The 27,637-nt window shown below is 42.3% G+C and overlaps 1 protein-coding gene across 2 annotated transcripts; it reads right to left on the bottom strand.

Moving 5' to 3' along the window:
• Window positions 1-993: 993 nt before the first annotated feature.
• LOC109996552 (E3 ubiquitin-protein ligase RNF31) lies at window positions 994-26,989 on the bottom strand. Of its 2 annotated transcripts, XM_020650732.3 has the most exons (24): window positions 26,726-26,989; window positions 25,410-25,608; window positions 24,105-24,251; window positions 23,431-23,586; window positions 22,488-22,544; window positions 21,731-21,923; window positions 20,050-20,239; window positions 18,900-19,030; window positions 18,416-18,588; window positions 17,854-18,087; window positions 17,557-17,736; window positions 16,218-16,370; window positions 15,948-16,133; window positions 13,842-14,048; window positions 13,571-13,744; window positions 11,620-11,718; window positions 11,029-11,118; window positions 9,931-10,045; window positions 7,745-7,857; window positions 6,884-6,994; window positions 5,794-5,842; window positions 5,429-5,525; window positions 3,972-4,137; window positions 994-2,678 (listed from the first exon to the last, which is right to left on the bottom strand). In XM_020650732.3, the coding sequence occupies exons 2-24, from the start codon at window positions 25,605-25,607 to the stop codon at window positions 2,628-2,630; spliced, it is 3,270 nt and encodes a 1,089-aa protein (XP_020506388.1). In that variant the 5' UTR covers window position 25,608; window positions 26,726-26,989; the 3' UTR covers window positions 994-2,627. The 2 variants fall into 2 exon arrangements, with proteins under 2 accessions (XP_020506388.1, XP_029136395.1); XM_029280562.2 differs by lacking the exon at window positions 23,431-23,586.
• Window positions 26,990-27,637: the final 648 nt, after the last annotated feature.

Below are 27,637 nucleotides of genomic sequence, written 5' to 3'. Positions count from 1 at the left end.
AATAATAATCAGGGGCGTCTTAGTGAGGGTAAGACTGTGGCTCCTTTACCCTCATGTTAATCCCCACTCTCCCTCTCTGCGATTTCTGACTCTATCTTATCTCTAAAGCAGACCGTAAAGAGCCATAAAATAAGTCTTAAAAATAGAAAGAAATCTAACTGTCCATTTCTGATAAACTCTCCAGCCCACCCGAGGGAGTGGAGAGCCTGTTCCACAAACAGCTACCACCACAAAAATAATCTCATTCTGAATGAAACAATGTTGTCAACTATTAAAGGTGCACTATGTAGATTTGGTAGTGAATTTTTTAAGTTGGAGAAGTTGAAACAATTCTTTGATATATTTTCTGAACTGAATACACAAACTTTACACAAAGTAAAAAAAAGGGTCCCTGGAACACTGTTCTGCTAAAAAGCTACCATGAGAGTTACACTTTCACTGTTGCGGACCCCCTCCGTAGCTTCTCGCTTAGCATTTTATCTTCAAGCAGTGTTCCAGGGACCAAATTTTCCTCTGAGAGTTATTAACATATACAGAATCTGTACATTTCTCCAACTTTCAAATTTCTCTACCAAAACTACATAGTGCACCTTTAAACTAGCCACAGACTGGACACATACTTGTGTGACACTCTTTAGCACTTTTGTTTTGTTTCGAACTGACATGGACTCAGCTGACAGTGTTCTGGTTTTTAGCATGATGACATTATTACACAGCGTCACAACTTTTAAGAAAACAAGTTTGTAGCTGATTAGATTTGGGTCCTACTGCAGCTCGGGTTTATGTGCGAGTGGGGTCGCTTAGTTATACTACACAAGTATGTTTTATAACTTGATTTTGAGTATTTTGTTGCTGTTATTAACCATATTCCACTTGATTTATCATAGAATTCACCTGTTTTAAGTGCAGGAGCTTCCAAAATAACAGGAACGCTTGATGGTTAAACTGTGTCATCTGTGATTTATGAGGCTGAAATCAAACAGTGTGACAGCCTGGAAGAAACATGACATTTATTCAGACATGATACAGAACATGCACTTTAAACGCATTCCTACAAAATAATAGATTTAAAATAACAACACTCTCATGAACTAAAACAGTTATGTAAGCACAAAGAGTTGTATATCATTGGCAAGTTTACAAACCTGTTAAATACCTGTTCACATTCATCAAGTTGGGCTTATTAAATGGCCTATGAGGGGGAAAAATAGCAAGAAAATCAGCCTTGTTAACATCTGTAAGCTGAGCATGTCAGCTTTAAACATCCACAGAATATTTTGACGGAATGCATAAAGAAAGGCCGAATATGCAAGAGAAGAGATCACAGTTTGAATCATTTTTGGAGTGAGATGAGCGGGTGGCCTGCTTTCTTTGGGATCGCCATGGTAACCGTCACACACGCTTGCATGGCAAAACGTTCAAAACACACCTGCCAAAGAGTCCAACTAAATGACTGATCACACTGTCTGTGTCCACAAGAGGCTGACAGGGGGAAAGAAGTGTTGAGGTTATGATGATGGTATAGTCAATAAAGACGCACACAGACACTTCTACATCCTGCATCAGGAGAATATCTTCCAGCTGGAGGGAACACTCTAATCGGATATCTGCAGAACGTTTCCCTTTTGAAAGCTGTATTATTCCTCATAAGAGTGCAGGTCTCACATTCAGCACAGAAAAACACGAGAAGTATGGAGCTTGGTTATTGTCATTTATTTTGTATCTGTTATTTGGGGGCCTTACCTGTGGCCTGGTCTCTCTCTCTCTCTCCTCTCTGCTTGCTGCACTCCTGGGTGCAATTAGCGCTCAGGTAGGGGGAGGTGGTTTAGAGTGGAGGGTTTGCAGAGGCTCGCTCTCGTGCACACACTCTCTGAGCAGCATGTGGTGAGGGAGCTTTTCTACTCCATTTATGTTGCTATCTTTTTCCCCAACACAGGTATTTATTTTTATTTTTAAGTCGGTCATCTCTCAACCGGAAGGTCCGGGGTTTGATCCCCAGCTCCTGCTGCAACATGTACGATGTGTCGTTGGGAAAGACACTTAACCCCAAGTTGCTCAAGCTGCTTCGTCGAAGGTGTATGAATGTGTTTGAATGGTATTAGTTAATACTGATGGTCACTTTACATAGCAGCTCTTTGAGTAGTCAAAAGACAAGAAAAGCACTATACTTATCATTTAGTTTGGGCTGGAGACCACAGGTAGTTTTGGGTCTTTTGTTTTCTTCAGGTTAGTATTTTTTTCTTAGGTAGTTTTGAGGAGGAGGTGCTGAGTCCCATTGCGAGGTCAGTAATTGTAAGATTTTGGATTCTCAATTGAGTATCAAAAGAACCAATGATACAAGTGTTCCACAAGTTCATCAACAGAATGGTCAGATTTCATAAGTTCAAAGATAATATTCAAAATCCTTTCTTCGAATTCAGACATCTGGTTACAGCAAAGCCTAATCTATTTATGAAAAGTGTCCCTTTCTTATCGATTTGAAACAGACATTCATGGCAGAGCAGAACATGAGCTGAACTTTTCCAGAGCCAGAGCTTAGAGAAAGTCTCCTGTTGTCTAGTGTAGATGAGTTTGAAGTTAACAGGTCCAGATGTTTCCATCTGCAGGAAGCACGAAGCAAGCACCCGTTATTTCTTGCGTGGCACCTTGTCGCCGAGTGTTACCTCATCCATCAGTTTCTGCAGAGAGAGCACAGAGCGAGCACAGAGGGGTTGTTAGTGTACCTGTATCAAAGTGCATACAAGAAGGGCTTTATAAAACATACAACAGAAAACATGTAAATTAAATCTGTGTGACATATAGTCATGTGAAGGTTCTGACTGCTTTTATCTGGTCAGAATGAAACCTATCAAATACAAGAACAAGACATAACAAAGTTAGTTCAGCCTATCACAGCAGGTCAAATAACCACAAGGGCTTGGATCAGCAGTGAGAGGCAGTGGATTACTTCTACAAACATCAGGACTTTTAACCATAGAGTTTGATTCCTGTGTGAACAAATCAGCCGTGATCAGAAGAGAACTTGCTTCTGTTGAGGTAAGAACAAACATTTGGTCATTTACCTTGACTTAATTTCCTTGAGCACCAGCATGAAACCAAAACAAACTTCTCCAACACTTCCGCCCTACTAAAGCCTCCCCTCTCCTCGAGCCACACACCTCCAACCCCTCTCCACTCGCGTTGGCAAAAAGGCAAACTGTCCTTGGCTCTAGCTGTGATTGCCTGAGGCTTGCATTGTTGTGTTAGCGGGCTAATGTTAGCGCTCTTTAGTTAGCTCATAGTTTCACACTGCATGTAAATTGTAAATCTAAAAAAAGCTAACGTGCTCCCTCACCTTTCACCTATCCATCCATCCATTATCTATACCGCGTTTCCCGTTCGGGGTCGCGGTTGGGGCTGGAGTTGATCCCAGCTGTTATTGGGCGAGAGGCGGTGTACCCCCTGGACTGTTGGCCAGTCAATGACAGGGCTGACATATAGAGACAGACAACCAGCCACACTCACATTCAAACCTACGGGCAATTTAGAGTCTCAGATTAACCATAACGAGCATGTCTTTGGACTGTGGGAGGAAGCTGGAGAACCCACGCATGCACGGGGGGGGGGGGGGGGGGGGGGGGGGAATGCAAATTCCACGCAGAAACCTGTCAGACAGTGACCCAGGAACCTTCTCGCTGTGAGGCAACAGTGCTAACCACTGCACCACCACGCAAACACTACCAAACCCTTTGCCCACCCACTAAGGGACGCTGTGTCTAGAGGCACTGTTACAGAGTGTCGTTGCAACTGTAGCAGAACCAACAGACCTCACAAACCGAAGAAAATATTTTCTTAGGCCTAAAATGAACAGACATATAATATCATCACTTGATATTGATCTCAGAATCTTGTGGGGAGGGGGAGCTTAGGGATGAAGGAGGTGTGTCTGAGCAGAGCTTTGTTTTGATCTGCTCTGAAAGTCACACACTGACCTCCAGCAGTCTGCTGAAGAAGGTGAAGCTGTCCTCTCCGTCCCTGCGGCTGTCGTCCACCTTGTACCTCTTGCAGGCCAGCAGCAGCTCGTTGGAGCTGTAGAGGGGGGCGGGGTCGATGGAGTGGCTGTTGATGAGGCTGACCAGATACTCCCGGTAATGTTTCCTGTTCACCAGAAAATACACAGTCAGCATAAACACACAGCAGGTCATAGAGGAGCAGAATGGATGGAACTATGGAACAAGTGCCGTGGAAACACTCATAAAACTGAAATTCACCATATCGTGCTTAAAGGCAGACCCCTATGTTTTATTTTAAATATATTAGACAAATCAAATGGTTATTCAAATATAGTTCTAAGTTTAGGTCACTGAGACCTGGGGATAAGGTGACATTGATAGAGACAGAGTTCCAGTAACAGTTAAATGAGGCAAACAGCAGCAGGCAGAGCAGTCTGTGAAATCAATGTGCAAAGAGAACTTGTGAAGGTTTTTGTCTTTGATTGGTATTTGTGGACACTTTGTCTAATTTTTACTAACGGTAATTTAACAGCTTTATAATCTTTTTTTTTTATATTCTACAGTTCTTCTGTTCATTTAACAGACGTTTTTATCCAAAGCAACATACATCAGAGAGTAAGAACATCACAAGCAAGGATCTAGAGAGAGGGAAACAACGCCAGGAAGTGCAAACAAACAGCTTTAAGTCTGATCGGACACACAGGTGCTGACAGGCAATGAACAGAGACAGAGCACGTTCCTTTTTTAAATAATTAAAGTTAATATATCGTCATCAACAACATCAACAGCTGTTGTTGAGAGTTCTGATCAGCATCAAAACCATCTTAAATATCATCATCGCCACCTTCATCATCTTCAATATCATTAAGCGCATAGGTGGTGGAACGAACTACCAGACTCCACCCACAGAGTCACTTTGCACCTTTAAGAAAAAGCTAAAGACCCAGCTCTTTATGAACACCTACAACGTTAATCATATTGATGATGATGACGTTGAATTTGATATTTAGGATAGTTTTTTATACTGATTAGAACTCTCAAGAACTGCAGATCTCGTCAGCTAGTCTGACAGACATGTTTGTCTCTGATCGGTGACACATCGTACTAATAAATGTGGACTTTCAAGCGTTCTGCTATTGTTGTCCTTGCTGCTGTGTTGACTCTCTCTTCATGGAGGTACCTCTTCGATATATACAGCCTTATTTCTGCTATTAGATGTCAACACTGATTTTTTTTTGTTTAAGCCTTCAGCTAAGAGAAATCACTTCACTTCATATTGGTACCAATTTAATCCATTTAATTCAGGCTTCATTATTACTTTTCTGTCTTTCTGTCACTCATCATCATACCTTCTTCAGTAAGTATTGCTACACACTTGAAGGTCCCTGCTTCGGTTGGAGATAAAAGCAAATCAAAAGTGTAAGAAGTCGTCTTACTCGCAGAGTCCAGCGTGTCCAGGTTGAGTCTGAGCTCCGCAGGCTGAATCCGGCTGCTGTCCTCCTTCATCCTTCTGCTCGATCACTCCGCACTGACCTGAAAGACGAGAGGTACAGAAACAGAGACAAAGTGTAAAGAGAGAAATAAAAGAATAAAAATAATGAAGTTCATTATTTGATACTGTCCTGGAGTTATTACTCAAGATAAGATAAGTGCAGACTGAACATGAAGCGGGTAGTCGAGACTTATTTGAGTTATTTTTCCTCACTTATCTTTAACAATACATCACGGTCACACTGAGCCTGATTCTGTTATGTAACTTAAATGACAGTTATTGTATTAGGTACATTAAGTCCCCGCCCACCTGTCTGTGTTCCAGGAGACGGTTCAGTGTTGAAGGTCACGCCATTATTCTGAGATTCACAAAACAAGAGAGAGTGAGTGAGGTAGTTTCTCACATCGGTCAATAAAACAAAAACACATTAGAGAATTTAAGACAATACGACTCTGTAGCACTTTGACATTTGTTTAATTTGAAAACTGTGTTTCAGATAACATTTATTATTATTATTGCATTAAAAAAAAGAATTTTAGTGAATGCAAAAACATTTCACAAAAACAGGAAATGTTGTGACATCACTTGTTGTTCAAAGAGTGAAAGCGGGAGTCACGTCTCTAATGTTCTTTTGTTTTTTAAATTATTGTGATGTTTGAAAATGTTTTCCTTTGATTTACGTGATGCTTCTTGAAATATGAAATCCTTTGTTTTATGTTTTTGGTGTGATTATCATATTTTGTGCCTCAGAAGCTCCAGACCAAGAGCTTCAAACCAATAGGCCAAGCGGCTGATCACTATCTTTATAGTGATTGTATCGCTTGTGACTGAGGCCAGCTGTCACTCACGGCTGCAGTGTCAGGAGGAGACACCAGGGGGAGACACCGCGATCAAAGTAGGGCAAGTTAACCAACCACTGAGGTGACGTTACGATGCCGATTTCAAGATGATGACCAATCAATGCAGAATAATTATTCATCAACGGTTAAGCAGCCAAGAAATATGGTGTTACAGAGGGTCATTTCTGAAGATGGCAGGCTAAAAAAAAATATTTTAAAGAAGCCAACCGTCAGAGAAAATCTTACCGTGCTCCTCAAAGTGTCAGCTTGATTAGTGGCAGTAGAGTAGTTAAGTTAGTGAGACAGAGAGAGGAGTTATGCAGCTGCTCAGATTTAAAACGTTAACACGATTTCAAACCTGGAAACGTAACAGTAAAACGTCCCGCCCTGAGCGTGTGGCTGTGACGTCTCGCTCGTGGGAATATGGTCGATAGATGAATGGAGATGTGTGTGTGTGTGTGTGTGTGTGTGTGTGTGTGTGTGTGTGTGTGTGTGTGTGTGTGTGTGTGTGTGTGTGTGTGTGTGTGTGTGTGTGTGTGTGTGTGTGTGTGTGTGTGTACCTGCAGTAGAGCCTGTAGTCTGGAAGGTTCCCAGTCTCTCAGATAGAAGAGGCAGTCTCTGGGGTGATGAGCATGTAATCCAGAAACACTGCACTCGTCCACCGCACACGTCTGAGAGGAAGACAGCAGACGAGGACATGCTGCTATGTCAAGTCTGAGTTTACCTGAAAGTGTCTTAATGTACCTGAAAGTGTCTTAATGTACCTGAAAGTGTCTGAATGTGTCTTAAAGTGTCTTAATGTACCTGAAAGTGTCTGATTTACCTAAAAGTGTCTGAATGTGTCTTAAAGTGTCTTAATGTACCTGAAAGTGTCTGATTTACCTGGAAGTGTCTCAAAGTGTCTGAATGTTTTTGAAAATGTCTGAATTCTAACTCAAAGTGCATTTATAGAGAAAATTTTAGATTATGTTTTTTTAAAGTGTTTATAGTTTGATCAGAGAAAAATCCAAATAGATCTCACTCAACACTTCTCCTTTTATATTTGTGTAATGTACCTTTACAACAAACAAACATCTATTAGTAACATATCATCCTTCAGCACAATGTTTCCGTACATCTACGATTTATCTACCGTTTTAGTCACCATGATTTAACCCTGGCTTTTTTTACTCAATAAAAAAAACAGTTGAATTAGTAAAGCAAGATCCTAAAGAAGTTTGTTTAGACTTCGTTTATGTTTTTAACAGATTCTTTCAATTTAAGAACTCACCTGATGTACAAAGACTCAGAGTGAATCATTGTTTAGTGGATCAGACTTGTGAATGGTGCATTCTAACCCTAACCCCCCCATCTCCTTTATGATACTGATAATTGAAGCATCAACACCTGATATAGACGGAGTGTGTGTCAGGTTGACTTACAGTGTGGAAAGGGTTGTTGCAGCCGCTGCAGAACTGGTAGCGACACTGTGAGCAGCAGAAATGCATGCAGCCTCCTTTAGACAGCGCATACTGAAAGCGACAGTTTGGGCAGGCTGGAGGAGGGATGGAGGAGGTAGATGGGAAGAGGAAGATAACAGACAGAGGAAGGAGGGGGGGAGCAGAGTTATGAAGGTAAATTATTCCATAGTAGAGTTTACATAGATTATGAATTCACTGAATGAATGTGTTCCAGCCATGTGACTCCTTAAGGAAGGTCAGATTGAAGGCAGAGTGCAGGGATAAAAAAAACAAACATGATATGATGTTCATGTTTTAACCTGAATGCCACCTGTCCTAGCACACCTGATCTCTATGAAGGACGCCGGCTGGAGAACCTGCAGCTGCAACTAAGGATGTAACTATACCTAGTGATACAATCAAATCTTGATACAAATGTGGACAATATAAATCAAAGAGACAAAAACAAATATTTTGTTACTTCTTTTAAAACCCGGAAGAGTGCGCTATTTGCTTTTGGCTTCACTTGTTAGACGTCAGTAGGTAAAGCTTCAGTGGCCACATCACACGTTGGTGAAGTAAACGGTAAATGGACTTGAGCTTATGTAGCGCTTTTCTATTCTTCTACTCAAAGCGCTTTTACACTCCATGTGACACCTACCCATTCACACACTGATGGCAGAGGCTGCTGTGTAGTGTGACCATCAGAAGTAACTAATCCCATTCATACGCCCAATTCATAAGTGTCTTGCCCAAAGGACACATCGGACATGTGGCTGCAGGAGCTAGTGATCGACCCTCGACCTTCCGGTTGAGAAACGAGACCTCTACCAGCTGAGTCACGGCCGCCAAGTGTGGTCAAGTGTGACCTGGGAGCACAGGGGTTCTTCCCCCTGCCACTTGAAAAGAGACTGAGTCAACATAGCTGCCTTTGTGGATTGACTGACCGACTGTGGGACTTGGCAGGCTTTATCTTCATGTCTCCTGAGGAGCCATACTGTGCATACAGCCGTCTGCAGAAGGCTTGTTACATCATCCATGAAACAGCACAGAGGTGGCATCCGTTGTCCTGCATTGTTAGGCACTCCTCTGGTCGTTGTCTCTTATGCTAATCAAGATGATCTCAAATGTAGCAGTAAAAAAGGATGGGTGTGATGGAACAACCCATTGTTATTCTCCTGCCAAGATCCTTCCAGTCAGAAGCACGGCCCTGCAGCAAGAGTGGCAGATCTTCAAATCTGTAGAGTAGTTCACAATGATGTTCTTGATGCACACTGGCACATGAAAAACGTCCAAGGCAAAACCTAAAAGCTGATGCCCAACAGACCCATATGCATTCTCCAGGTCTAGCCATACAACAAGGAGGTCCTTCTTGTCCCTCTTGGCAGACGGGATCTGATCCCAGATTAGAGTTGATTGTTCCGGGCACCCTGAGAATCCGGCTACTCCTGCTTTCTGGCAGCTTGTGTCGCTGTAGTTGTCTATTTTTCTAACACTAATAAGTGTTCCTAGTCTGTCTACAAACCCTGATTATGAGAAAAGTCCATCCCCTCGTACGACGTTGAGATTAGATCTTTCTCTACTCACACTACAATCTGGGAAGATAATTGTTTCCGAGCAGCCTTGAGTCAGAATGACCCCGCAATTGTCAGGGAGAAGGAATAGGACCACAAATCGGGCCGATTATCCTGCAGTCCGAGCCAGGCTTAAGGAAAACAAAGATTGACTGGTTCTGTTTCTTGACTACTACAGTAAAAGCCTGAACACAAGACAGTCAGCTGATCAAAATGTGCCTGAATTAATTTCTTAAAACAAAGAAATGAGCTATCAGTCTCACATACTCACTTCATTTCAGTGATTAAGAGTTGAAAATGTTTTTTTTCATTTGAGAAACAGTGGTTGTGATTATGTTTAATGAGATGGAAGTGTGGGCCTGGGGACAGACTGTTGTCTCCCTCCCTGCAGGTTTCATGCGGTTTTGTTTTACATATATTATACATGTATTATTTTTATTCCCCCCTGAGGTAGAACCACACAATTCCTTCAACAACTGCTGCTGGAAAAAATAAAACTGCAGGAGCAGAACGCATAAGAATGTGTGTGTGTGTGTGTGTGTGTGTGTGTGTGTGTGTGTGTGTGTGTGTGTGTGTGTGTGTGTGTCTGCTCACTGATGCCGTTGTCTCGAAGGTATCCAGCCAGGCCTTGTCTCTGATACTCTGGATCATTCTCTCTCTTCCATGACTGGTACTGTTCACAGGACAGGCCTGCATGCTGAGACTCCCACTGCAGAGACAATACATAAACATGCTATCCTGTGTGTTCCCATGGTAACCGCCTGATCTCCACCTGACGAAAGCAATGCTAAAAGCAGGATAAACTTTTTTCTTAAAACAACAACAACAAAAAGGTAATGTAATAATTGACATGATGTTTTCATTACAGCAGCTCATACAGCAACAGCACGGCAGCTTTCAGTCGCAGCTCAAGCTTCCTTATGCAGCGGTCTTTGAAGTAACATCCGGTGTTTCCATGGCAACAATAAACATGCAGTGTCTGTCATGGCGGACGCCGCGACAAGACACACCCTGTTACAAATATAAAGTCAAGGATTTCTCTGGCTTTGATAAATGTTAGAAATATTTCAGGCTATGCAAGTACTTTGTATTTGAGGCAGGTGCTGACAGGAAGTGACCAGAGGCTGATTGTGTTATTTTTAAATAATTAAAGTTAATATAGTGTCATCAACAACAACATAATCAGCTGTTCTTGAGAGTGCTAATAAGCATCAAAACCAATCCTAAATATCATCAGGCGGCAGGCGGCAGTAGCTCAGTCTGTAGGGACTTGGGTTGGGAATCGGAGGGTCGCTGGTTCAAGTCCTGGCAAATTGGTCTGGTAGCTGGAGAGGTGACAGTCCACTACCTGAGCACTGCCGAGGCACCCCCCCCCCCCCCCCCAAAAAAAAACTTCTCTGCAGTGCTTGCTGTGGGCAGCCTCCCTCACTCTGAGACCTCTCCATCATCACCATCTTCATTTGTTTACTACGCTAACTGTTTTCCCATGACTGTTAATGGGACCAATAAGGACCATTCATTAATCATTAACATGCAGTTACTTCTGGTACGTACTGTATGACCCTGGCATTGTTACGTTTAGAACTTTGATGAGTGATGGGTGATGAGAAGGGGCAAAAGAAATGAGGTTTATAAGGAAGCAAACACAGGAGGTACCAAAGAGAAGAAAGGTAACAGAGTCAGAGTACTTACAGGCTTTTTACACTGAGCACAGAAACTGTTCCGACACTGAAAACAGGTGACCTTCAGCTGGTCTCCATCATAGATGAACCCATATGAACACTGAGGGAAAGAGAGCACATGCAGTTGTCATTTTTTTTTTTAACTTTACTGTCAGTGTGTCAAGTTTTACTGGGGATAAAAATTACTTCAGAGAACTGGGACGATTTAACATGGCTGATCTTGTTTCTGCAGGATAACGATAAGAGTTTTAAGTTTCTGATTGATTTTGTGCTCTTGATTTTGAAAACTTCTGTAAAACTAATTAAAAAGACTAAAACACTGCCAAAAGTAAAAGAGCTTTCCGATTTCAACGGGACAAAAAACGTTGACAGAGAGGTCTATTTTCAGCATGTCCAATAACATATTTAAATAATTTTCATAAACAACCAACTTTGCAATTCCTTGTCCCTTTAAGAGCTCTGTACAGATCTTCCTGCAACCCTTAAGACCCCTGATCACATAGGACATGTATAGTTAGGAGGCCTTGTTTCATTATGATCAATCAGGTCTGCTTCAGGTCTTAAGCTTAAACAGTGTTGTGAAATAATAATCTGTACTTACGTGACAGCACCAGAGGAACTTTGGGTCCTTGATGAGGGCCTGCTCCGTCAGCTTCTTATGGAACAGCTCATACACTTCTGACTCCAGACACTCTCGCAGCTGAAGCACAAAATACAAAAACGGAACAGAGAAATCAATGCCCGAAAGTTAGGAAGAACACGGTCAGTGCAGAAATGTTTCGACGGTTCATGGGTTGTTTTATGGGAGAAACGGGAGTCATCATGAAAACATGAACTTCAGAAAAAGGGTTACAGTTCAGTCTGGGAAATCAGTTCAGGTAAAAGAAATGTGGTCCTCTCATTTGGCATATGGCTTTTTTATAATCAGTTGTAAGGTGATGTCAGAACTGCAGAGGGAAAAAAACTGACAGGAGAAGAAGTGAGACGTTTCTGCAATGTTTTTTTTAGAACTGGGTAGGGGAGTTAGGAGTGTCCTTACCAATAACCAGATTCCACTGTAATGTCCAAAAAACATTAAATTAAATAATTAAATATGATGCAGTAATCTCTGAATGCACGTCAAACCTGCAGGGAGAACGTCACCATTTGTCTCTGCAAACAGACCCCAGACTTAAAAGTTATTATTCTTATTATTGTTATAAACGTCACTGACTGACCTGAGAGTTACAGAGCAGCACGTGGCTTTATGATTACACGTCTCTTTTTTTGTTTATGTCCTGATGTGAGAACACAGCAGAACATATTCAGGAAGATTTACCATGAGCAAGAGAGAGAGGGGGTAGTGACGTTTATATCCCGTGACAAGCACACGACCATAGACGGTCTGCATGTGATCGGTGGGATCTCCGTTTTGAGCCCACCAGTATGTTTTTTCTCTGCTTTTTCTGGAATGTGTTGAACTACACACAACATTGACATAAAGGCAAAGCTACTCATCATTACAGCACCATAAAGCCAACACTGTTGCTCCGTCCACTTCTGCATCGTTCTTTTTTACATCATGTCTTGCCCCCTGAGACCACCCTGCCTCACTCCCCTCCACCAAGTTTAGTCTCCCGCTGTCAGGTGCATGTGTGAACAAGCGACTTGAGAAGATTGCAGAGGGGGTCTGCTATGAAAACAGCTAGTGATTAACGCTCAAAATTCCCCATGTGAGGATCTCCAGACACATTCTTTTTTTTTCCCCCGTGAACAACACAGGAGCTTTCATGTTGTATTGAATGTCATTTTTTTTTAACAGGATACATTATATGTTTCCCCAATTTAGGCTTTCATTTGAGAATTGTAGTTTATTTTAGAATAAACAGTTATTAGAATGCCTACAATATATATTATATGCACTTATAAGAAGTGCTTGGTTAAACAAAGTACTAGGGCCCGACTGATATGGTTTTTTTAGGGCCGATATCGATATTGGGGAGAAAAAAATCTGATACCGATATATGTGCCGATATCTTTCTTAGATCTATGTTTGAGCTGTAGAGATAGATAGATAGATACATACATGATCCCTCAAATGCAGTTATCAAACACTTGTGGAAAAGATATATAACGAAGACAAGATGGTCACTCAACTGGAAAGCGACAGTGCATGCATCTCCGCTTGACACTCTGGAGAGTGGTCATGTTTGTTGTTATCCATATAGCGCCCTCTGCTGGTCAAAGAAAACTGCTAGTTTAATACAATGAAATCAAATGTAAGGCTTCTTTTCCTGGTAAATAAATCTATTAATCAGCCCATATTGGCAAAAAAATAAGAGGATACCAATAGTCACTAGATATGCTAATATTGGCTGATATTATCCGCTGGCCCATTAATAGGTCGGGCTCAACAAAGTACCCCCTCCACCTCCTCATTTAGAGCCAGACAGCCTGTGTTTTAAACTAGACCTGTGGCAGACAGCAAGGGTCTGATTAAGGTTGGAAATGAGATTAGACCTATATTCTATTCTTGAACTGTTGTATTTACAGTTGCTTCCCTCCTCCCTCACCTGGATGTCCAGGGTGGAGAAGTAGCTGTTGAGGTGTTCAGGGTCATTGATGTCGGGCTCCCAGCAGACTGGACACACCATGTCTCTGATGTGTTTGTCTCTGACAGCGATGGTGAAGTGCTGCTGGAAACATCCACAGCACACCGAGCACTGACACGACGTCAGAGACTGCATCTGAGAGAGACGAAGAAGAAGAAGAAGAAGAAGAAATCGACTGAAGATACAGAACGTTTGAAACCCTTTAAAAGCCAAAGAGTAACCAACTCGTTACCTTGCTGTGGGGGAAGACAGAGAGACAGATGGGACACTCTTTAGCCAAAACTCTCTTGATGAACTCCCTGTCGTGGGACTCTCGCACAGCTGTCACTACGTCCTCCAAAGAATAGGGGGCGCTGTGCTCCAGCAGCAGTGACAGGGCCAGCTCACAGCGACCCCAACTGGGAAGATCGTACACTGCTAGCAACCTTCGACAGATGCGCTGGGAAAACAGAAAGGAAATATATCAAAGGATAAGAAGAGAAATACTTGACATGTCCTTAGAGATATGATTTACTTAAACTCATCATGTGTCCTCTTTAAAGCCTTCAGGGGTTTTCTTGGCCACTAGGGGTTGCAGAAAATAAAGAACCTTGGTTACTGCAAGGCGATGCAGTAGATACAGAGCCACCTCAGTGACCAGCTGGATGACCTCATATACACATGACTGTGATTGTGTTATACTGGAATATAAATGCAACCAAATGGTGCGAGAGTACATTTACATTTTGATTGTCCTAGACCTTCATTATTTGATCCTGAACCATGATGTCCCTGTAACCAAACCAAGTCGTTCGGGAACCTTAACATAACCAAACTTTAACAGTTTAGTTTAGAATGTGAACGTAACAATTAAGTTAAAGGAGCAATATGTAACTCTGACACGTAGCGATTAAAAAGGGTACTGAAGTCCAAATTCAAAATAATGGAGAGAGCTGTCTCCCCCGACCCTTCCTCCCTGGAGTTGATGTGCACGCAGGTTGCCATTTTGCGGACACTGAAGTTTCAGTGTTTATCCAGCTCTGCATCGGTCTGTAAACCTTTCTGTGTTCTAACCTCTCTCCATTTTTCAAAAGCATCTCCAATATTGATCCTAGTTTGAGCACGTTTCTGCTCGTGGAGCTTATTAGAAACATGCAGAGGCTTTTTAGGTCGGGTAGAATCAGTTATTTCTGCACCAGTTCGATTGCCCCTTTTCATCGCTGCAACACCTGTTGGTTTGTCGTTTACCTGGTAAACTGAGGGGCGTGCAAAACGGCCGTGTGGGGGTGCCTTAAAACCGCCTACCTTCTCTGGTCCAAACAAATCCAGAGCATTCAGGACCAGAATCTAAAGTTAGAAGGAGGACATACTGGCTGCTGCATTGTTGTCAGAGAAGACAGCACTTCAACATAGCATGATTCTTTAAGGTCTGATGATATAGTAAGGTCATGCATGATTTCATTCAGTAAATCTTTATGTATTGAACCTTTAAGATTGGATACCAAACTACAGTTATGTTTCAGTAAGGATCATGGTTTGAGTTGAAGTAATGGGTCAAACTGGTTTGAGTGGGGTCACAGCTGACTCCTGGGTGAACGCGAAACAGTTTCACCTGCAGTGTGCACCACAATGTCCTGCAAAACTTAAGTCCTTAAGGATGAGATTCATGTTTTATAAAGAGTCCAGGTACAGCTTAGCAAACTCAGGAATGGATTGCAGCCGCTAACAGCCTCGTGATTTTCTCCCACTATCTGCTCCGTCTCAAGGTCCAATCCACAAAGCATATGGCACTGAGGGAATTCAAGCACAAACAGACTTGTAAAGATGTTCTGCCCTGTGCAGTTTGCTCTTGTTTTGTGTCTGAATGTGGAGCAGCTCTGTCCACATGTAGGCGATCAGCTGCATGTGGCTGTCTGCGTCGCTGTTGTGAATTAGACGTTTTTTGCAACAAGGCTTATTAGCTTGTGAGCCTCAATATATGTATTATGGTTCATTTGCACAAATATGCACAAACAGCACCTGAGCACAGACATGCTGTTGGCTCTGCGGCACAATTATGGGAGCATTTAACCCTTTGTGTATGTTTTTAGAAATAAACTGTCTTTTTGTCTCATTTTCACAGGTTTAAACGGTGCAAAGCGGTGCAATCTTTTTGTGAATCAAGCCCTTTCTTTTCCTCCCTGCATTACTTCATGTACACTCAGGTACATGGTTCTACAGAGAATAACATACTTCATCAGGAACAATAGTGAAAACAAATCTTTTTTATGATGTCAGTTAATAAAGTTCTCATTTCTCTGATAACAGCTGAGGACTGATCTCCACTGACTGGCTGACTGGAGAATATGGCTGCTCTCACCTGTTTGTCTGGGTGATGGATATCCACAGGTTGCTCAGGTTTGTCGCTCCAAACGCGCTTATGAAAAGGTTCCAGCAGGGGGCGCTGCAGCAGGACCAAGGCCCCTCTGACCTCCCCACCACTCTGCCTCAAAACGTCATGACAGTGACTCTCGTCGCTGAATCCGAGTGCACACAGCTCCTTCACCTGAGAGAGGGGGCTAATGATGTCATCTCTGTTATGAAAGGAAAACCACGGCTCATCTGTAAACAGTTAGTGAATTAAAATCACCTTTGCCAGTCGGTCTCTCAGAGCCTGTTTGGCAGCTCGCTCAGTGTCGCCCCCTGCTGTCAGCCAGGCCAGCTTTGCTTCTGCTCTGGACAGCTGGACCCCACTTTCTGTTTCTTTCCCATCAGTTTCGGCAGGCGCGTCACACGACCTGCTCTGTTTCAGAGGAAAGTCAGTGAACGCAAACAGATAAGAGAAATACTGCATTTAAAGATCAAAGTAAAAAGAGCTGAATTCATCAAACACTGGAACCCTTATTTAAAAAAAAAGACACCCTTCTGTCTCCATTATAGATTTAAAGCTTAACATATAAAATAATAAAACTTTTTTTTTTTTTCTAACCATGCAGTAAACATTTTCATTTCCACTGTAAAACCGGTATTTTTATAAATCATATGTGTATGAGACTTCTGATGCTTCTGCAGCCAGCTTTAAGCGGACACTCGACAGCCTGCAGGTTTTTGCACTTTCTCATTAGCATCGGTTTTCAACACTGGAAGTTGTCGCTTGGCCAAGACAAACAGATTAACCCAGGAACAAACTACAACATAATGCTGATGTGCATAGCGTTTAAAATTAACGTTTTGTCAAGTAGGTGCATAAAGACAAGAGAAGAAAACAAGCTTAACCATTTCTGGTGCAAAGACTTTATGTCAGGAGAATCGTGACGGGGACAATGCTGTATGAACATTTCTGACTTAAGCTGAAAATGTCAACTCTTCAAATAACTTGTCAGGAGCAAATTCAGGTCTTTTTGAATCTGGACATTGTTATGACACTGCAAGTAAACACATTTAGGGCCTGATTCACTAAGATCCCAAGTAATGAGTACTAAATTACACACCGTTTATCTGTCATTCCAAACGTGTGTGGGGGAAAACGCATTCTTTACGCCTTCCTTTATTGTGCCAATGTCTCCTCCGAACTTCAATAACAGCAGCCTGTTGTGCGTAACACTGGGCTCCTGGATTAGCACGTTCCTTTCAAAAGGTGTTAAATACAGTCACCGTCACAATTGCTGCAGTTTTTGTCAGGCTTAGTAAATCGCAGTGCGTGTACTAACTAAACGTATTTGCATTTTGTCCTCCCAGTATTTTGCACACTCGGGCAGAAATGCCCCATATTGCATATTCATTAAGGCAAACGTGCTAAATGGACAATGCGTGTCTCATGAAAGACCCAATCCTCACTGCGTGCCGTTAGTAGATCAGACAGCACATTTGTTTCAGGTGGTATCAAGTTTACACATGTTTTCACACACGCACACCTTTAGTAAATCAGGCCCATAGTGTGATTCGTCAGGATTAAACTGGGTTTAAAAGACAGAGATAATCATACTGACTGTGCCCTCTGTTGAGCTCTTCTCAGACTGTAGAGAAGAAGCTGATGCCAACGTTCGAATGTGGTCCAACAGCAGAGGAAGTTCAGCCTTCAACCACTTGCACGGCAGGATGCTGCTGTCCCTCGTTACCTTCACGCTCGTGTACACCTCCTCTGGACTCACTCCTTTCTTCTCCCCATCCTGACACACACACACACACACACACACACACACACACACACACACAAAGGATACAAACACTGGAATACACACACCATGGTGGTCTAGATTCATTGTAGATGATTAAGGGTGACTCACTCTGATCAGTCGAATCAGCTTCAGTCCCTCCTCCTTCATCAGCCTTTGCCTCAACGAGTCCTGGTCCTCGGAGGCGGGCCCTTTGGGTTTGATTGACAGGGCGGGGACACGTCTAACGGGAGAAGGAGGGCGGAGCTTCACGGGCAGAGGTGCAGGCTCTGGGTGGGAGAGGTCACACATCTCGCACACTGTCGCAGGTGAGTAGTTCAGATAAGTGCAGAACTGACACACCCACTGATCAGACAGAGAGTGCGAGAGAGGGAGAGACATAGAGAGACAGAGAGAGAGAGTCACAAACTGTGGAAAGTCAAACTTCATCTGCAAGCTGCACGACCCAACCTAACTAAATCTTCATTTTCACATCTCAAATCACTTATATCGCACATTTTATTCTCGACATTTTTTTTTACTTTTTTCCCAAAGTGTTGTTCGAAATGTGCAAAAAAATTGTCACTAAGTTTGCGCTTCAGTTTTATACAACAGGAGGCAGTGAAGACGAGTCATCCACCCTTACATACAGTCAATGGTCTGCTAGCATGGCAGGCATAACACATGAACTGACCTGGCTGTCAGGGTCACCGGGCATGCCCAGTACAGGTGCTGGTGGTCTGGGAGGGAGGATGGGAGGGTGTGACGGGGTCACGGGAGGTCGCGTGGCCAGACGAGGCCTCTCACACACCTCGCACAGAACGCTGCAGGCTGCATTCACCATCGTGCAGCTCTTACACTGCCACTCTGAGGAGAACACGTTCACACAGTCACACTTGAGTTATATTCATGCTACAGCCACAGTCGTGTCCTCAGTTTGGTCAAAGAGTACGTCTGTTTCATTCATCAAGTATCATCACTGTAGTAGTGTTTTTACATGCAGGCCTAAGCACTGACGACTATTTGAATTATCAGAATGTATACTTCAGAAAAAACAGTTAAGATTTAAAAACATAACAGCAAAGAGTGGTATGTTAGGGGTAGATCTTATTGATCAGAGGATTTATCTGCTTTTTCATTGTCGGGGGGAGAGAACTAGAAAGTAGAAGAACAAAGACCAGTGACGTTGGCAGATTGCAAGTCGTCAGTTTTAGAGGTGATGGAGTCCATGCGGGGGCGCTCACACTCCTCACACAGCACGTCCTGCACAGAGTTCACTTTGGTACAGTGAAGACAACGCCAGGTGGAACTAAAACAGGAGAAGAGGGACAGTTACATGAGTACTCGTTTGTACAGGTGTCCATAGATTACTGTAGGTAGCATTCAGAGAGAGACTCACTTCAAACAGTTTGACTCTCACTTTGACTGAACTGTCATTAAAGGTCGTTCAGGGTTGGCCTGAGACAACAACTACTAACCATGCAGTTATGAAGAATATTCCCAAACAATAAAAAAAAAAAAAAAAAAAAAGGCACACTTTGGATCTTGTGAACCAAACCACCACCCCAAGGTGTTCAACATTCAATATGTAAGATATCTACTGAATGAAATGATAAAGTGATCTTACTATATGATCAGACATTAAAGAAACATGCTATGTTGAAGTGCTGGCTTCTCTGACAACAATACAGCAGTCAGTATGTCCTCCTTCTAACTTTAGATTCTTGTCCTGAATGCTCTGGATTTGTTTGGACCAGAGAATGTAGGTCCTCAAAAGGCCGTTTTGGACGCCCCTCGGTTTGCCAGGCAAACAGCAAACAAACAGGTGTTGCAGCGATGGAAGCGGGCAAGCAAACTGGTTCAGAAGTGATTGTACCCGAGCTAAAAAGCCTCTGCATGTTTCTAATAAGCTCCACGAGCAGAAACGAGTGTTCAAACTAGGATCAATATTGGAGATGCTTTTTAAACTGGAGAGAGGTTTTAAGACCGATGCAGAGCCGGCTAAACACTGAAGCTTCATGGCAATGACATGGCAACCTGCGTGCTCCCCATTTAGAACGCTTCGTGCCAGAGTTACATATTACTGCTTTACCAGGGCAAATGTTGGTGCGTTGAAACCTGGCCTATTGTTAAATCATGACTAAATACATTAATCAAGCTGAGCAGCTTAGGGATAAACGCCCCCGCCTCTGAGGCCCCTAAATAAAATTAAAAAAAATATATTTCCTTTGAGCTGAAATTACTCCCCACATCCCAGAAAGTATTGCAACATGTTGATGACAGACTCAGACCAGCACCATTTATGAAGCAAAAACTGTGGACCCTGACCTTTGACTGCTCCTGTTTTGGGATGATGAAGATGAGGAAGAAGATGATGACGATGATGTGACAGCCACTCGGCGGTGGTTGGCCCTCTCAGGGTAGGAGTGATACAGTCGGTCACACTCTGAGCAGAGCCCCTGGAGACAGGTGAGGCAGTGGGAGGAGATTCGGAATATTTCACAGATAGTGCAATTCTCTGAAACAAAAATAACAACAACAATGTTACCATATTTGTTTTACTATATAAACACCAAGATAGAAGCAGCCCAATATACAATACAGCCAGAAAGTTGAATGAATAAGAAACAAAACGGCTGTTCTCAAATGTGAGATTATCCTAACGTAGCCATGATGTGTCACTGTGTGTTCAATTAAAACTGTCTTTCTGTTTTAACAGTCTCCAGTCTGTGTTTTCATAGATACTTAGAAAAATACAAACTCAGGCAACAGAGTGGTTCCATGCAGAAAATTCTGAAAATGCTTTCATGCACTCCATGACGTTTTCCCATATTAGTTATTGAGTAACCTCCGGGTAACAAGCAGCACCTACTACCATCAGGCCTCTGATGATGATATATAACAGAGAAATTCAAATCTGAGACAGAAAGCCAATAAGGTCACATGTTTTAAAAAGTTTAATATGTTAAAGGTCACATGTTATGCTCATTTTCAACAAGTCTCAGAACTCCCCGAAACATGTCTGAATATTATCTATAAAGCCCTCTATTTCAGCCCTGCTCAGAACAGACTGTTTCTGTGTCTGTAGCTTTAAATGCAAATGAGCTGCGTCTGACCACGCCCCCTATCTGGAAGGGGATGTGGAACCAGCTTTCTCGCTCCATGTCTTATCGTTTACTTTGGAAAGGCAGATTCAGATGGCAGAACAAACACCTAGCTGTGGGAGTGTCACCCACCTGGGGGAGGGGTTACTGCCCTTTGTGATGTCATGAAGGTAAAAATCTCCAAATGGACTGTTTAAGCACACATTACCCTTTACCATGTTTTATTTTTTTGCATAAAATGTGACCTTTAAATTTTGATAATTCAATTACATTTGCTTCTCTTCAACTCATTTATAAAGGTTTAAATCATGAGGCTCCTCCGGTGCTCGGTGACCTCGTGGTTCCACTTAGATAGTCAGGCTCTGTAACACATGGAGCATCTAATGGATGGTTGGAGGACAGGGAGTGGCTGCTCTTCCTGGAGGAGTGATGGTGGAGGGGGAAGGCCAGAGACTTGGTCTGACCCTTTGAATGTGCATCCATGGAGCATCTAATGGAGTCTATGAGGTGCCGTTTTTTTCATCTCCACTTGGACAAACAGATTTTTCTATTCAGGGGTTCAACATGTGGATCACTTGGCCTGCATATCTCAGACTGGAACCAGACTGGAGTCATTTTAAACTCAAACTGAATCTGTTCTTAGAGAGGACTCAAGAGTCTCATAGTCATGTATGATCTCTTGCTCTTCCTGTTTTTGTATCCTGTCCCATTTTATCTGTTTAATGTTGAGTTTGTTTGGTACTCTTTTATACAGTGTGTCTCTATTGCTGAGTTTTTCTATGTTTTAAACGTCCATCTAGGGACGGGCATTGCAAATTAGCTTAGGCTATAAATGTTGTAGTGTCTGGCATCAGTTTACTCGCTTTATACCTGTCCCAATACAAACAAACATGACATGCTCTAACCGGGGTGTTTGTTGGAGGAGGTGGAGGAGACCTGGATGGACCTGAGACTCTGATGGTTGGAGGACAGGGAGTGGCTGCTCTTCCTGGAGGAGTGATGGTGGAGGGGGAAGGCCAGAGACTTGGTCTGACCCTTTGAATGTCCCGAAGACGAGGAGGACTGGAAGATCACAGCGTCAGTGTTCAGACCGACATCCTGATGGGAGAGAGGAGAGAGAGAGAGCTGAGTTGAAGAGCCTGATTTAACAGGAATTGTTTCTTTTTAGCAAGGAGATGTTTACGGATCGACATTTCTTAAAACCCATCACAGATCTTGGACATCATCCGCTCATTTACATATTTAAAGGTACAGACACAGAAACAGCCTGGTGTGAGCAGGGCTGAAATAGAGGGGTTTATAGACATGATCAAATACAGAATCAGAGTGTACAGTGTACAACAAGAAACTTCACACACATGTTTTGGGGAGCTCTGAGACTTATTCAAACTGCTTAAAGAGGAGGATAATATGTTACCTTTAAAGTGTTAAGAGTGTTTAAGTTCAAGTGATGCAGATGTTAAAAAATATAAATGAGTAATTGTGTTCCATAATTGTGATATCAATCAAAATAACTGTCATTATGATTATGAATTAAGTAGCCTAGTGTCAGTGCAGCTGAGTCAGTCATTGTTGACTACATCAAACAGTTTTTGCATTTTTATAAAATAAATAATAAAACTGCAGGGCTGAGGGGTGAATTTGTGGTGTGAGGGGCGGTACCTTATGTCTGAGTGTAGGTATGATTCTCTCGTAGAACTCAGGGTGTGGGTGAGTCTCCTGTAAGCAAAGCCAATCACAGGTTATCATCAGAGCGACAGACAGTTCTCCTTCAGAAACTCTGCAGAACAAATTCATGGAGGTATAATGCAGAGCTTCTGCTGCATGAGGGGAGAAAAGCCTTGATAAAGGGAAACCGACTTTGACATGCAGTCTACAAACACAACCTGTTGCTGATTGGAAGGAATCATGATGAGTTGTCAAATCAACCACGTGCACCAACAGAGTATCACTTTGTCTGTAAAGGTTCCTGGTTACAAAACAGGAGATTTGTTACATTGAAGAAGTGAATACACCGTTTCTTTTATCACAACTGATGGTTTCAATCTGTGTCAAATTAGACATTAAACACCCCCGTATGGCTGGAATGGAACGATCCTTGTGCGGTAAGTTAAAAGACGTTAATTTGTTTGTTTGTTGGTGGTTGAATCCGCACACACCGTGCCGTCAGTGTGTTTCTGCTGGATTTAACATGTGTATTATGGTTATAAGGTCACATTAATGCAGACTTAATGAGTGAGTAAGAGGATTGATCAAATCCTATCATAGAATAAATTCTTATTCCACGTCTAGAAGACAAGTAGTTTCATGAGAATGTGGATCAATGAGCGCAAAAAAGAAACAACAAAACTTCCCACTGTCAGTCGACTTTAGGAAAAATAGTTCTACTATAGTTCTGCTATGATCCCTGCAGAGAGGGGGCATATTAGATATCTTTTCTACCTTACAGTTGCTCTGCTTGTATTATTCAGCTCTGGAGAGATGTACGATTTTTTATAAATGCTTACACCCTTCTTCAAACAGAAGATGCAGGAGCTTTATTTCATCAAATATCAATAACATGTTTGCAGTTAATATTCTTGGAGATGTAACAACACGTGCACACCTTAATAAGCATTTCTAGCTCGATCCTCAGACTCATCACTTCGAGGGTCACTGCAGCGACTCGGCCCACATCCGGGTCTGTGACATCATCAGGGAAGCTGAGCCCATCGGCCTGCTGATTGGAGTAACCATAGAGACAGAGCACTGCTCGTCCTCCCTGAGAGCGGGGGGGGGGGGAAACAACCAGGAAGCAATGTGTGCTCAAGAAACAGGAAAAGGAGATAGTTCGGACTGTTTTGGACACAATCAAAAACAAGCCGTAGAGATTCATAACAAGGGATTAGCAACAATGAAAGGCTAATGAATTAAGATTTTGGGTAGACTGACTGGGATTTTTGGGGCCGATAACGAAGTTGTGGAGATAAAAACAAATCTGATATCGATATATCTGCTGATATCTTTCTTAGATCGATGTTTGATTGTAGAGAGAGATTTAGATAAGTAATGTATTACTTGATATGTAATATCGGCCGATAATATCAGCTGGCAGATTAATCGGTCGGGCTCTACATGCTATGAAAATGTCATGAAGGCCTGAAGCTAACGACAAAACTATCGGCTCTATCATCTCCTTCTGGTTCTTTTGTTTTAGGTTCCAGTGGTTCTTAGAGTAGTTCCTTTTCACACAGCATTTACTATATAGCACTGCCCTCTTATTTAAAAGGTCTTAGTTACCTGAATCGCATCGACGGTGGCCCTGAACACTGGGTTGTTGTGTTTCACCGTCCTCCAGTATTTCGGCCTGTTGGGATTTGTTAAGTTACAGCCGTACTTCTCCAGGATGTTCAAAGCAGTCGACAGTCTCTGGAGAGAAGCAAGGGTCTGAAGAAGAAGACAGAACGGTTCACAGGTTACTAACTCTACGCTCGACTTCAATCTGAGATTAAAACTTGCATCAAAGCTTTAATCCAGCAGCAGCAACCATTGTTTCTATTGTAGATCCATAGACAGAGATCGTATTTGTTATTGGTCTAGAAATCATAACACTGACGATATCTAAATTCAAAAACATCCTTTAAATATATTTGTTTACATATATTTAAAACACTATATGTGTTTCCTGTGTTTAAATGTCATATTGCAAGGATAATCTACAATCTGATTTCTCTGTAATCAAAAGGAAAATGTATTTAGGTCGCCTGAATGCGGAGAGTTTGGGCTTTTTTTTTTTCATTTAGACTGCAGCCATTGAACCATTAAATCACATAACAAGTGATCTCCTGAGGACGACGGGTCTACAGTATTTATTTGACGTGTGTCCAGAATCGTTTTGAATCGAAATTGAATCGTGAGACACTGAAAGATTCCCAGCCCTACTCCTCATTCATCATGGTAACAGGTGAGGCACTGTAGAGAGACTGATACTAATTCAGTTGAACACTGCAATGTAGGTGCAGTGTGTAGTGCATGATGTTCAGCAGCAGATGAGAGCGACATGTCCATAGGTCATGCACGTGCAAATTTTCTAGGGGGCGCCACTGAGCCATTTGACCACGACCTCTCACTAAACCCAGAGCAAACCTTTCACTGTGCCACTGGGATAATGTGGATGAGGTTCCAAACAAATTTACCAAATTTACCAACAACCTTTAACCACCCAGCCTCTGTGTCTGTTGAGAAGAATGTTATACAGGTAAGTATATTTCCAGGTGGAGATTAAGCCATCGATGCCCCACCTACGGTCTGGGCCCCCAAAGTGGGATGCCAAAGTCTGAGAGGCTCTGTCTGCTCTGAGGTTGTCAAAATTAGATTTGTTATCTAAACTATCAGGGTAACACACTTCCTGGATGGCTTAGTTACTACAAAGGTCTGTTGGTAAGAAAAGGTGTGTGTTGTGATTTTACCATTAAAAAAAAAGGCTGCTAACTTGCAATATATCCCTTTTTTGTGTGTGTCCTGGAGGTGCTCAGTGTTTTTAGATACAGGTGTGTGTGTGTGTGTGTGTGTGTGTGTGTGTGGGGGGGGGGGTTGTTGTCTTGCCTCCTTCCTGTTGCTGCCGAAGCTGTTCTCTGTAACCATGGTCTCTGCAGCGATGTGCCGGTATTTGGAGCAGGGGGGTAAGGACAGATTAGCCATAGCCATCACCCCGGCTCGCACCTCCACCACCCTGCCACCAGAGTACAGACACACTTCAGCCCGACTCCGCACCTCCTGCAGGTCCTCCGACAGGGACGGCATTCTACACACACGCACACACAATACCAGGTGTTAGCGTAACTCTGTTATTCAAGTGTGTAGAAGTAGAATGAGTGTGTGAAAATAAACTTTGTGCATGAGTTACAGAGTTGTCAGGAACTGGGGCAGCCTAAAGCTGTGTGTGTAAATAATACAGGTTAGGACAACTTCTCCAGACTTAAACCAGGTCCCCTTGTCTCACTTGCTGCTGGAGGGTAAAAGTGAAGGAGATTAGTCCTGAAGTTAGCAACAACTTTGGACCTGGAGCAAAACAATGGGCTTCGTGAATTGGGACGTTGAGGCAGAAAAAAAACAAAGAGCTATTGAAATAGTTTATTTGAGGTATTGAATGTGTCAACATTTTGGAAACAATTTGCTTAAAGTAATTCATTTTTAATTGACAATTTTGGCACATGGTGCACTGCTTCAATCTCTTAAAACAGCAAAGTCCTCTCTGTCATTTCACTTCAGTGATGTTAACATATTACATATATATCTAGAGGAGAATCCTTCCCCTTACTGCCAGGATCAAAGTCATATGTGGAGACAAGAAGAGGTAAAAAAGCAACGGCAACACTTGTAGTGTGAAGATCAAATGTTTTAACTTTAATTATATTACTAAAGATGATATTCATACTACATCATGTGTTGCTGGAGCTTTTTGACATCTTCAAGCCTTTCATTCTCCATGCACCTTGGTAGTTGAAGTTGTACCATGCAGAGAAGCCTTCTCTGCGTCTATATTAGATGAGACGGATTTCAATTTGCATATAAAAACTGTACGCACACTATGCATCCTCCATCCCTCCCAACCTGCACCCACCCACTGAGAGCAGCTGCAGTCCTGTTCACATGCAGGATATGATGGCACAAAAGGTGAATGGACCATGTTTTTCAGTTTATTGAAGATGAATCTGAGCTTTGTATGTAGATAAGTAAATCAGGGTATGATCTGTCACTGCTGTCATCGCTTCACTCAGCAGCAGGTCAAATGAACTGCAGTCACGTAAAAATGTCTGAAACAAACCGTGCAGCAGCTGTTTCATAAAGCTTGACAACCTTACACATCCACCTGCGCAGCTGCGACTCAGTGATTACATGAAGCTGCTGTAGTGTCTTACCTTTGGTCCACAGGAGATCAGCAGAAAGAACCGGATCTATAGAGCAGCTCCTCCCTCCTTTCATTCACACCGAGCTGCAGGCTGACACATTGCGATGTTACGCTCGGCAATAGCAATAACGACCGTAAAGGTGTCGGGTAGTCAGGGTTACAGCAGGTGTGTTATTATCTACAGGACCCGTCATGTCAGCAAACAACGTTAAAACACATCATCCTCATCATCACACTCTCTCCTCCTGCTGAGGAAAACATGGACGCAGCACAGATGACGTCACACGTGGATCACTGAGGGCACCGTGCTTTTCTGTAAATGAAAATGTGAAAAATGACATAGCCCATGAGAATAACATTATTGTGTAAAAGACATGTAAAATAAAGATATATTAAAGCGAAAAGCATGTTCAAAAGTTTAACTTATTTTCCAAAGACTCTTAAATTAGATATTAAAAGCATAATCATTTTTATAACGTCATACTAATCACATGCAGAAATAAATGTAGGACATATAGGAGAAATTTACCAAATAGCTTAATAGGAAGATATCTTTGAAGATAAAGGTTATATTAAAGAGAAATTGAAGAAGGAGCTGAACATAAATATACCTGAGAAAAAGTAAAATCATATCATAGCTTTAAAGATTTACCTCGACATAAGATCACCTCGGCAGGAATAGACCTATTCATGGAAGATTCATGTTTTAGGGCATCATCCATGATGTCCAAGTTTGAACATAATTATGTCAGCTGCTGGAGATATGTGGGGGAAATAATGCAGATACACACAATTATTCTTTACATGCAAAACAACACACTTATTGGTCACATGTCTCGAACATATGTTTGGTAAAACAGGAAAACAGAAGAAATTCTTTGGAATATAAAGGTCTAAAAATAGATTGTTTTTTATTGTTTTT

Source organism: Labrus bergylta, chromosome 4, assembly GCF_963930695.1.
Source record: "Labrus bergylta chromosome 4, fLabBer1.1, whole genome shotgun sequence".
NCBI lineage: Eukaryota > Metazoa > Chordata > Actinopteri > Labriformes > Labridae > Labrus > Labrus bergylta.
The sequence above is the reverse complement of the archived record's forward strand: the minus strand, read 5'-3'. Positions and strand labels throughout refer to the sequence as shown.